The 12,728-nt window shown below is 38.5% G+C and overlaps 2 protein-coding genes across 2 annotated transcripts in view; both read right to left on the bottom strand.

The window, feature by feature from the left end:
• The window catches only part of inavab (innate immunity activator b), a 15,310-nt gene extending 13,711 nt beyond the window's left edge, over positions 1–1,599 (bottom strand). The window contains exon 1 of the mRNA XM_031845058.1: positions 1,333–1,599. The gene's annotated coding sequence lies outside the window, so the exon portion shown is untranslated. The remainder of the gene's footprint in view (positions 1–1,332) is intronic.
• A 5,837-nt stretch (positions 1,600–7,436) lies between these two features.
• gpr25 (G protein-coupled receptor 25) lies at positions 7,437–8,970 on the bottom strand. The gene is given in 1 exon segment (XM_031848360.1): positions 7,437–8,970. A coding segment is annotated over 1 exon segment (1,188 nt). The 3' UTR covers positions 7,437–7,782.
• Positions 8,971–12,728: the final 3,758 nt, after the last annotated feature.

Raw genomic sequence — 12,728 nt, 5'->3', positions numbered from 1 at the left:
TCTCTCTCTCTCTCTCTCTCTCTCTCTCTCTCTCTCTCTCTCTCTCTGCCTCGAGCCAGCTTCGAGTTTTATGTTGCCTAAAGGCTCTAATTGACTATAATAAAGATGTGAAAAAAATACCACATGGATATTAAATGAGCAAGCATGCAGAAGTGGTGTGTGTGATGTGGATAACTGAATTAGAAGTGTGTGCACCACCATGCTAATCAAGGTCTATTCTAAAACGGTGGCCAAGCCCTTAAACTGTGGCTGAGAGTGAACCAGCGTAAAAACACATCAACACCATTACACAGAGACAAGCACGTTTAGTCTGACATATTTGGTATCCCTGTAGACTTTGAGGCGTTCCACTAGAGTTTACATTTCAAAGTTTGGGTGCACAGCTTGAGTTAGTAATGACTGTCCCAGCAGCAGGTCACAGAGGTTTAAAGGGTTAAGCCACCTCTGCTGTCCTCGTGCCTCCTGGTCAACGCTCAGGAATGTGAAGCCAGGGGAAATGTTTCAATGCACAGCAATCACTAACTAACTAATATGACCGCTCTGTAGGGAACCTTTATAGAGATTGAAGTAAAACAATATCATATTTCCAATATGTCTCCCATGAACCATTTTGTAAATGATCAACTTCGTGAGGTAGGTACACTATCAAACTGCTATGATGTAATAATACTGAGCATGCGAGGCAGAATGTTAGACCTCACTGACTTGAATGCTGTTGTTCCTCTCAGTTATGTTTTAATGCTGTGCGTTTCTGTTGAAAGAGGATGTCTCTCATTTATAACTTCTCTGCTGGTCAGAGAACTTAATACTGTTTAAACTATGTTTCTCTTTTACACAGGATCGACACAGGAAAGATTAGAGACTGTCCATGAAAAAAGATGAAAGATGGAGAAAGAATGAACGATGGAGATAGACTCAGTGTCCTACAATACTATCCAATAATGACATAATAGATATACGTTGAGTGTAATGTGCCCCACATATCTGAATACTGTAACGTTAGCGGTGTACATGCATTAAATCAAATGACACAACAAGCTTCAAGTGTCGAGTTACGTTAGAGAAAACTCTCTGGAGCAATAATACATTAAAGATATCTATTGATGCATTTCATCAGCGCTACCTCAGCTCCATGAAGCTGCAGGGCCTCGGCTCTGAAGAGTTTCTCAAAGTTTAGAAACTTTTCACACACATTTAACGACACGCTGCCCAATAACATGACTTGTTTCCAGATGAACGTTGAGTTCACTGGCTTTAATATTTACCGCGTTCCGTACATGCATACAACTATAGTAAAATAAAACGTGTAACTGCATCGTGTGTTGCTCTTACCTCAGTAACGTGAGCTAGTTAGTTAGCATCGTGTCTCATCTGTATCCATACAAACTCCATCGGGCTCCCAGATTTGAGCTGGAAGTTTACTTTTATTTACACAAACAAAAGAGCAGAAGGAACCGACACTAAGTCCTCAAGTGCCGTCTCTGTGGTCTAACGGAGTGGATACATTACAGCACAAACATTAAAATAACGACTTACTCCCAGAACGACACTTTTTGTTGGATTGGCTATTTCTTCAGCTCAGTAAAGTAAAACAATGCTATGCTGCCTCCACGTGCTGTCGGAAAACACGACTACAATAACAACATCAACTTTTTTTACCATGGTAACCGTGTTTCCGACACGGGACGTATACATAGGCACGTGTATCAAGTTAGGTTATCAAGATCAATAACACTACGCAAACATGTTTAAAACCAGTAAATGTGTTAATTAAATCAATTCATTAATGATTCGTTCAAGGATCGGTCGTTGTTGTAATCTTCCACTCTGTGTAGAATTCTGACGAAGTGTTAGTTGATTGATGGAAATAAAACAATAGCAACTTTTAACAAAAAACAATCCCTCGATGGGTCAAGTTGCTATTATTGCATTTAGTGGCCATTGTAAGTGCTTAAAGTTAGATTTACCACTATAGTTTTACAAAGTACGAGCTTAAAATGGGCTGCTGAACGCCGCATTGGTCATCCTCTTCTCCGCTGCTGTGTGTGCGGTTTGCTTCATGGCATTAACCCTTGTTTCATGACGTCAAAACTGCTTAATTATTCCTCCAACATGACCAAGGTGATCTATTTTATAACCGAGTTGAAAAAACTTAAATTAGCATCATCTTCTTTTAGTTTGAGCCACTAGAGGGCACCAGTGCGCCACATAGACTTTTAATCCTGTAAACCACGTGATCATTTGTCAGGGCCATCCTATGTTTTATGTGACCAAACACCTCTTCTGATACAGTTAGCTTTTTTTGTGTGATTGTTTCAGACCTTTTTTTTTTATTTATATGCTGCAGTGGTGTCTCAAACCCACTAATCAGCATTAATCAGCAGGTCAAGAAAATTAAAGATTGAACAATAATAATTAAATCCACTGTTGGTTCAACACATTCACAAAACCAGTAGCTCACTTTGACTAAATACATTCTAAATAATATGATCGTAATATAAATTGTAGCTTACTGCTACTTGTCCACTAAAATGACAATGGATCCAACAGTATAATCTTACCACCAAAGTGGTAAAATTGAACTAAGATGACATTCTTTTGTTAACACAATAATCATAAATCAATTAGGCTACTTGACCCATTTCTTTTACAGCATGTGTCTGAGAAGCTTAGCCAGAACTTTAGCCATTCACTCATTCAGGGGGTCACTGTAAAACAGGCCTGATGTAGTCATTTACCCCAACATGACTTTAAAAACCTACAGATGGTCATTATCAAAGATAAATTACTCACATCTGCTGTACAAACCATCAAGCTGAAGCCATTCACTCTAATGGAAACTCTTGCTGTGGAAATCAACATTTCTTGACAAATCTAATGAGCAATGTTGGCTTAATGTGTCTTTGATCATGGAAAAGAATGAAACTGATCATCACTATTTTTAATTTATAATAAAAGTATTTCTTCTGGTTTGTCAACACACACTTTTTGGTGTTAAATCAGATTACATTTTATGCATTTCACATCATTTTAGTCCAAATTCTGCATGTGCCATTAATAGCTCTTTCAGGGTTTTGATTTACTTTGGTTAACAGCATTAATGAAATATAGTCCCACATAATTCAGAGAAATTCAGATAAAATATGTTTAAAATTGTGTAAAGCACTGAATTTGAGTGTTTATTTCAGAACCTAAAATGCATTGAACTGCCCTGATTTAGTGATAGTGACATGTCAATACATTTGCATTGTTGTATAATATGTGAAACTGTTCAAATTAAAACACATAAACAGACCTCATTTGAAATATCCTCTAGTTCTGACCAGGAACTAAAGATGAACAAATTGTGTTTTTTAACAGTACTTCCTTTCCTCTTGTCAGAAACAACAACATTAAACCACACCTGTCTCAGTGGTTTTATTGTTTACCCGGCAGTTAGTTGCATTGAATAAATCTGAAACCATGGTTCCATGATACGTTTTCATGGGTGTTCACCGTTCACCTATGTATGACCCAATGTACAGATTAAGTTTCAGTACAAACAAAGGCCTCTTTTGTCTCTAGATGTTAAATCTTGCCCAAGAGATCCTGTTAGAGACACTGAAACCTTCAGAGAACAAGACTTCCTCAATTAAAATGTTATCAGCTGTCAGGTTTGCTCACAGGACAGGTATGAATACAACAAATAATTAAATAATTGATATAAATTATATATACGTATACAGTATATATGACTACCATGAGCTTTTCTCAGTGAGCTGACAGGTGTCGGTCACTCATATAGACTTGATGTGACATTTTAAGGAACAAAGAAACCACAGTCTGCAGCATTGGCAATATTTCTGTGTGAATGTTCTGCATATTGGTGGTTAAACAGTAAAAACTATATGCACTGTGCCATGCTACTTTATCTCTCAATTCACTGAAGCTGCCCTTTCTGCTGGGCAACGTTATAAAGCCCAGATCACCAATGTGACCGTATTTTGTGTGAGCCTTTTTTCTTATTGTATATAAACTTTGAGTAAGTTATATTTGTACTGAGAAGGTAAATATTAATAATATGAATATGGAAGCTGTGCAGGGAAAATAATTAATTACTTATTTTTTACTTATAACTCCTGCAGTCCAACAGGTTGAATAATGCTATATCCTAAAATAAAACTCAATTACAACAATTACAGAATAATAATAAATGCTAAAACATTATGTAACAGTGGCACAAGTAAAAGAGAATCATTAAGTCATGTAACAATATCCAGCCTATCTAAAGCTAACTACATTATCTATGATCATACCAGTGCATTTGTATTGCCTATGAAACTAACAAACCTTTCCTTTGTAAAAGGAAGGAAGTGTTATTTCTTCTTCTTACAGATGATAAGTAGTACGGTTACAAACTAAAATATCATCCAGATTAAAAATTCCTAGTCTGAAAAATTGTTTGATGATTATCAATATGTCTGCCAGCGCCATATGAACCCATGGGTTACTTTTCTTGTTATCTGATTGAAGATTAACAGTTAGAATACTCATTTGAGAAGTTGAAGGCAAGTTCACGTATTGCTGCACGCAAGAGAGCTGCAACAGCGCTGTGAGAACACTACCAGTCTGTCTCATAGACCACAAACAGGTTTGTGAAATGACTGAGTCCTTGCCTACTGGAAAATATGCCAGGGTCACACACCTTTCAGCCGGTGTGTAACAGACTGGCAGAATAAGTCATTCAGTTCATTAAAAGGCTTCTATTCTCAACAACCATCATTGATTACAAGTATTTTGCTATTCATTCAGAAACTCAGATTTTTCTTCGATAAAAAGTGTCTTTATTTAACATAAACATATTTAATAAGATACCAAAAAAGAGATTGATAAAGTTGATCTATTAAGCCTGTCTGTGTTAAATTATAAACAATTTAATCTTTTGCAAACAACTACTTTAACATTTTTTTTAATTGCTTGTTTTAATTTTAATTAAAATGGATGGATGGATGTTTTAATTCACTTAACCTTTAACATTACAATCAACATTGAAGAAAACATTTGCCACAAGACACAACAGTTAACTTCTCGTCATAGATTAAAACATCAATCTTGCGTGTATAAATCAATTAGGTTAAAAACAAAAACATTATTGTATTTCATCTTTGTGTAACATGTCACATCTTGTGTCTTAGACTGAGTCCATGAACAATTCACTAGTCCCCCAGAGCCTGCAGCACCGAGCATCAATGTGTGTGTGTGTGTGTGTGTGTGTGTGTGTGTGTGTGTGTGTGTGTGTGTGTGAAGCTTGTGAACTGCTCTGTTCTCAAGTTAAAGGTGCAATCTATCAACATGTTCAACTGTACAATAAACACAAGGGAGCCTGAGATCTATGATTGTCATTTAAATCGACTGCTTCTCTGTAATTGTTGTGCCCATGACAATAAAGAATGTGAGCAAGAGACAAACTTAACACGGTTGACTTGTCCACATTGCTAGAATAGATCCTGTTCTGTAACTGTTTTCACTGTTCATGTATGAGCATTCTTTAGACTGCGTAACAACAGTAAAATACTGATCATCTACACTAATATGTTTATCTCATACTTGATACCAAACACATTGGTGTTATTTGCGATAGCCTTGAAACAGTTTTGTGAGAAAAGCTGGTCAATGTATCTCTGAAAAAACGTTTTCTTTCAAGCAGGAGAGGGGGAATTCCTGAGTCCCTGCACCCACAGCCTGGCACCGTGTTTTCTCATATTTAAAACTGCACATAGACGACTGAAAAAGAAGTGGGCACACATGAACATTTGAACTTTCATATATTCAACGGTCGCTGTAACACTCGTATGACTACATTTGATTTTTAGGAAATTCCTTTTAACGGTGCCTCATGCCCGAGTGCCTCTGCTTAGTAAAAACGTTCTTATAAAGAGACCAGGAAGAAGTGTGTGCAATAATAAATGTTTTGCATTCTAACTCTCAGGAGACCTCACAGATGTCACATCTGAGCTGCCTGTGGTTTTTGTATTTGCCTTTCTACGAGAGCAAGTTGTAGCCTGGGAGCTTTTATGAAATGTTTTTTTAGATAAACCTATCTATAATTGAAGAAGTGGGCCCGTTTTCATGTTTTGAAGCACTGTCTGATTACATGTAATTACATATTCTACCCTCTTTCACTCAATTAGCTTCTGCTTCCTGTTGCAGTCAAGTGCACTGACTGATTTTAGGTTTCAAGTTTGGCATTTCCTCGTATGAATAAGTGTGACTTGTTTCTCACGACCCTTTTTGTTTTTCTTATGCAAATCTCACATGTGAATGGCAGAAAAACATAAATTACCTCATATTTCACACCTCTCTTTAAGGTTTAGTCTACATGTGATTTTTTATTTTCTGTTTGCACTCTGTGATGCATGAAGATGATGAACAACATCAGTCAAACCACACACAAAGTGCACAGAGTGAAACATACTGGTATACTTAAAAGACGAGATAAACCTGAGAGGTCACGTCAATGACGAGATCTTAGTTTTATAAGCTACAAAGAACCAACTTATTAATTATATCTCGTCCACACAACACATAGCCATGACTTTATTACTGCATTATGTTATTGTGATTACATTTTAAAGACAGACAGAAATGATTATTATTATTGCATTATTACACCAAAAGCTGGACTGGACTTACAATAATAAAACTAGTCACTTATACATCAACAATGGGCAGTACTACATTTGAGATCTGCATAAAATGTTAAAATTCTCTGCATCGTTTTTGAAATTGCACAAATACGACCAAACTGCCAATGGTCTTCATGACAGACAAAATAGAAAATTAGTTCAATTATTGAATTGCTTTGAGAATATCATTTACAAGCACTTACAACTGAGGGGAAATGACAACATTTAATGTAATGATCGTGCCAATCTTCAAACATGTTTATAAAAAAATCGAATTCTCCCTAACTTGACGAAAATGACCTGAACGTTTTGTAAAATCTTTTCAAGATTAAAATGGGATATTCTTCTTAAGAACATGATAGTCTTGGCTGCACATGTCAGGATTTATGAGCTGCAGCTCTACTTGAATGCAGTGAAACTTTGCACTTTTTGTCTGAGTGCAAAAAGATGTAATTTATTACTGCAAGTCTTTGGTTTCTGGATTGTAATTATGGAAAAGCTTGTTTTAAAGTATGATGTCTCTTTTAAATTGTTACACAATTCAGTAATTATCTTAGATTCTTTTAATCTTAATGAAGTGTTTTTGACAAAAATATCCATTCGATTCAATATCAAGAGTTACAAATACACAAAATATATTTTTTTCAGCTTTTATTTTTGCAACTTTATCACAGCAATATATATATATATATATATATATATATATGACAAAAAAATGCAACAATTATGTTACAAATTTTAAATCATATTTACACCTCCAGATCACACAATTGCACTCAACTAATGCAACAAAAATGTTCAGGGTTTTCATACAAACAAGCAAAAGATATCAGTGGATACTCATATATCGACACTACTGTACTATATTATACACTATACGCCATATAAAAAGCATCTTCAATGTATGTAGAACATTTGAATAAAGAAAAATACATGACAAAGAAAATCACATTATTGTACTAACTAAAAACAATCCATCCTTACCATGCAGCCTATGGCTTTATATTTACCATCCCTTGAGAGAGATATGCACAAAGTCTCCCATTATCAAGATGAGTATATGACAAGTTTTCACATAATAACCCAATGGAACAATAACTTTCCTAGTTTTCTCCTCCTACTCAAACATCTGCAGCTGAGTTCTTCCAGCTGTTGTTCCATAGCTTTCTGAAGTGCCAACATTGGTGAATGAGGCTGAAGAGTTGTGGCTCTGCAGTAACTTTGGCCTCCCTAGGAAGGTCTTGAACAAGATCTCGGCCCGTCGTCTGAAGTGATGGTCTAGGAAGAAGTAAATGACTGGATTCACACAGCTGTTGATGAAGGCCAGACAGCACGAGACGATGAGCCCGTTAATTTGCCACGACTGAGCATCGCAACTCAGATCAACGTTTGAGAGCTGCGAGCCAATTATGACAACCTTGAAGACGTTAAAGGGGAGCCAGGACACCACGAAGGCCATTATGATGCAGAGGACCATCTTGAGGGAGTGCCTGCGGCGGGCGTCAGCCCGAGGATTTGCTGCACAGTGGTGGTTGAGATGCACGACGATGGTGCCATAGCAGAGCACGATGATCAGCACTGGGAGGACAAAGGTGAGTAACGCCATGGTGAGGCTCAGGCAAAGAAAAAAGACAGAGTTGTTGTCCTCCACGCAGGAGAGTCCGTCACCGAACGGCTCCACTTTGCGGTACACCAGGGACGGGACGCCGAGCACCAGGGAGCCCAACCACACTGCGGCACAGATGACACGGATGCACCTGCTGCTCCTGAGGTACCTCGAGTCCATCAGCTTCACCACGGCCAGGTAGCGGTCGACGCTCATGCAGGTGAGAAAGAAGATGTTGGAGAAGCGGTTCACAGCTATAATATAGCTGCTCAGTTTACACAGCAGGTCCCCAGCTGGCCCAAAGTCCCAGTAGCCGCTCTGGCTGGCGGAGATGGCCCACAGAGGCAGCGTGAGGACGAAGATGAGGTCGGCTAGGGCCAGGTTGACAACAAATGTGTCCACCAGACGCCCACCCATTTTACCTTTGCTGCCCACGACCAAGATCACAAAGAGGTTGCCCAGAAAGCCTGTGAAAAATATGAGGTAGTACAGTACGGGCATGAATATGTTGGAGCCATGCAGGTGTGAGCCAGGGCAATCCCTTGTTGCATTTTGATCAAATAACCCGTAGTCAGTAGAGTTTTCAAAGTATTCGTAGTAATCATAAGGTCGATAATCAGTGTAGGCGTCCATCCTGAGAGATCACAGATGGGCTCTGCAGTGCAACTGTTGTATTGTGGCAGGGCGGTGAGTCAACATGCTGCTGTGAAAACCACAGAGAAAGATATTTCCTATTTCATCTCTCTTCTTCTCACTCCTCAGATCTGTATTTCTTTGACCGGCTGTGATAACTTCCTCTCAGCGTCCTTTCACTGCAATTTATGGACCAAAAGGACTGAATGTTTTTTTTATTAATCTAAAGACTTGTCACAGTTGGAAGCTTGATGAGCAATATGAAACTCTGATATTGCACCCAGCAGGGCAGGATGTGTAAAATAAGCCAATGCAATAGTTTGCCCTACTTCATAAAAGAATGTAAGCTTTTTAGATTACAAATATGTTTACAATTGCAGCTGTTTAAAACACTTTAAAAGCTATTATATTTTCCGAGACAGATAGCGTGTGTATGTGTGTGCATGTTTCATACTATACTGATATAGATATTTGCTCACATGAATTGTCACATCTGCCTTATGGATATAGTCCTGAATGAATTATATCCTGTATGGATCCTGTATTAGTTGTGTGTGACCAGCAGGGGGCAGGTACGATTTACTTGTGTTTTATATCTGACGACCTCCTGCCTGAATGCAGACTGACTGTTCTGGAGCAAATGTCACTGATCTTCTGCAAAAGAAAATGTTTGCTTCACTGAGAATTTCTCTCTCAGTGGTGAAAACATGCTTCCGATTCAAGCCGAGAAAGAGCAGTCGGAGTTCCATATTGTCAAGTCAATTTACAAACTATATGAATCCATGGATATCCTCAACCAATCCTTTCATTCTCTATCCAAACCAAAGCTTTTGAGTAGCTTTGTACCCATATATTCAACACATTTTGCATACACTGTAATATGCAGGCTCTGTTTACTGACAATTCTTATAGCTCCTTTGTTTTGTACCACAAGCAGTGGTGTTTGTTTGATTGTGAAGCTGCAGTATTTGCTTAGAAAGTGGCCTCAATGGTTCAATGGCTCACTTTGGACTTCATCATGAGAAGGTTTGATACTGATACAGTTTAATTTATCTGAGACCGAGTACAATATCAAACATTAATGTTGTTATTTGACATTTTGTAATTGTATCTGCAGTCCCTTTGGCAGCTCACAATTAAAACATACACACAGCGACAGAACGTCCCTAAACAAACAGGTCAGGACACTTAATACGAGATTACACACAGCAATAGTTGCTTTCACTTTAAATATGCAAACATCAACCAGAGTACATGTCAAATGTCTTTTTCAACAATATTTACTTGTCACTGACCAGATGAGTGCTGACAAACAACTATACAGTCTCTATGGAAACAGACTTCATGTAAACTGCTCTGTGTTTGTATTTACTCACTTTCACTAGTCTTTCTAGATTTGACCTGGTTTGTTTACTCGTCTACTTTATTACTGACTGTGTGTAGAGGCCAGTCTTAGCATTGTTTAAGCAGTGTACCACTGAGGATGTGTGATTGTAGCCAATAACTAGATAGCATATCACTTTCTGTTGTGCTCAATAATTCAGGGATTATTTATCTACCTGATATGCAACCCAATATGACACAACACTCTGTTTCTCCATAACCTAATTTGACTGTTTGACTATTTCTATTTTTGTCTATTCTGTACACAAGACATGAATTGCATGAAGGGGGATCCCTCCTCTGTTGCTTTTCCTTAAGTTGTTTCTTATCTGAAGTGGGGGTAATATGCTGTACATATTTTAAAGCCCTTTGGGGCAAACTTGTGATTCTTGAAATTGGATCATATTAAGAAAACTCACTGCCAACTTGTCTGCCAGTTAGCTAAAACCTGAAAAGGACAAAGACAGGGGAAATGTGTTTCCTGCACTGTAGACATGCTGTAACTTGAATATCTTGTGTGCTGAGGCAGCAGACAATGTTAGTGATAGTGTGATGTAAAGATAAAGCTGTTTCTCTTAATCAGCTGAAAGAAACATATTGTAAAAACCCGCATCCACCACGGAAACAACCCGATGCAACCTGAAACTGCTTGACCCTTTTTTGTGCATCAGCAGCTCATCTTTACCAAATACTGCACTGGTGTCAGTCTGGATTCAACCTGCAGCTCGTTGCTTCTATCTCGACGATTCACCCTGGTGAAAGATAACAGAGATTGACAGGGAGACTTTGGCAGCCATTGTTACAGAGAAGGAAACTGTCATTACGACTGCCTTCTCAAGACAGAATAGACTCAGGAGAAATGAACTCCACGGTCCAGCTCGCAACTATTGTGCTGTGGCCGGGAGCTGAGAGGTTGGAGGACAGGCCACATCTTACAACAGGCCGGAGAACGCTTCATTGTCCTGCGGGAGAGTTTCAGTTAAGAAAGCACAGCGAATGAATGACCTCCTTAAAGGATCCCTGCTCCACTTTCTAGCATTGTGCGTTATTCAAACACTCCTTTTACTTTGTAGTGTCAAGGTGATGTGTGGATATACTCATCACGGCAGACAATCCTGTCAGTCCCGCATTGTTCGGTTTGACGTTGTTCTCCCTCATGCTCAGCTGTACCTTTTTTCCTTTAAAAACATTTAATTATTTCTTCTGCATTCTTGCTGCTCTGTCAGTGGAACGCCACATTCCTCTCCTGGAATAAGTGCTGTCTCACTCCAATTGAGCAGAGTAAATGTGAGAGCCAGTGAATGGAGCAGCTTCAATAGGAGAAAATAAACAATTGCATTGGTCCATGGGTGCAGCGGGGGAGAGCGGATGAGAGGAAGGGAGAAAGGCCTCCCTAACGTGCTAAGATTCCCATGGATACTTTTTCTGTTGAGAGGAGGATCTCGTAAAGTACTTCAACAGTGGATGATTTCTCTTTTTTTCTTTTGCTCTGTTTTTATTTGAGGAGAGAAAGGGTGGTATGCGTCAGGATGATTGTTAGACATAGGGGGGTCACATGCACACACACGCACACACACACACACACACACACACACACTCACTTACTACACACACGTACAATTTGCTCCTCACTTGTTGAGTGTTAAGTTTCAGAAAAAGAGTCCATTGTTTAGGTGTGAAAGGTTCTTGTTTTAGCTGTTAAACTAAATCAAAAGTTCCTTGAACACAAAGGATTGCACAGCCTCAGTCCTATTGTCATTTTAAGTGATGAGGGGCTTATAACTGTTCCCTTTTGTTGAAAAACTTCACAATTTTAACCCACTTTTGACTTTCCTCCACATGTCTGATTTCTCCTTCATTTACATACAAACCACACGATGAAATACTTTGTATTTTTAACACCTTAATGCCCATACCACACAATAAGAGCTATGTACAGGAATACATGGAGTTACAGAATATGGTCACAGGTTGCACATATAAAAAATGCCAATCTGAGAATAAAAACTGAATTCCTCTTTCACTTTGACCTTTCCACAAACGCCAGCTAACATGAGGCCACACTTGTTGTTTGGCCCTCCGTTACCGCTGTTAGCCAGCCAGCCAAAACAAGATAATTAATATCAATCAGAGGACACTACGTTCTATGAAAAAAACAATTATTGTTGCTAGGTGGTTAAGTACATTTTCAAGATGATATCCAGGCTTTGCTACATTGTTATTGACATATTGATAGTTGGTGGTTACCATGTTATTGAGTGGTTGCAGAGGCTTCAGTAGAGTCTGTTAACTGGTCAGATCTTTGGTTAGGATTTCACTAGGTGGTTACTAAGGCTGTGTCCTATATGTCACTCCCTTGTTCACTCATTCACTATTCACTATGTAATAGTTGACTCAATAATGAGCAGTAAATTGAGGATTCAGGACTCTTGCTTATCACC

This window comes from Anarrhichthys ocellatus, unplaced genomic scaffold (assembly GCF_004355925.1).
Source record: "Anarrhichthys ocellatus isolate YVR2014 unplaced genomic scaffold, GSC_Weel_1.0 scaffold1, whole genome shotgun sequence".
In the NCBI taxonomy this organism is placed as follows: domain Eukaryota; kingdom Metazoa; phylum Chordata; class Actinopteri; order Perciformes; family Anarhichadidae; genus Anarrhichthys; species Anarrhichthys ocellatus.
Note: the sequence above shows the minus strand (reverse complement) of the source record. Positions and strands in the feature narration are given on the sequence as shown.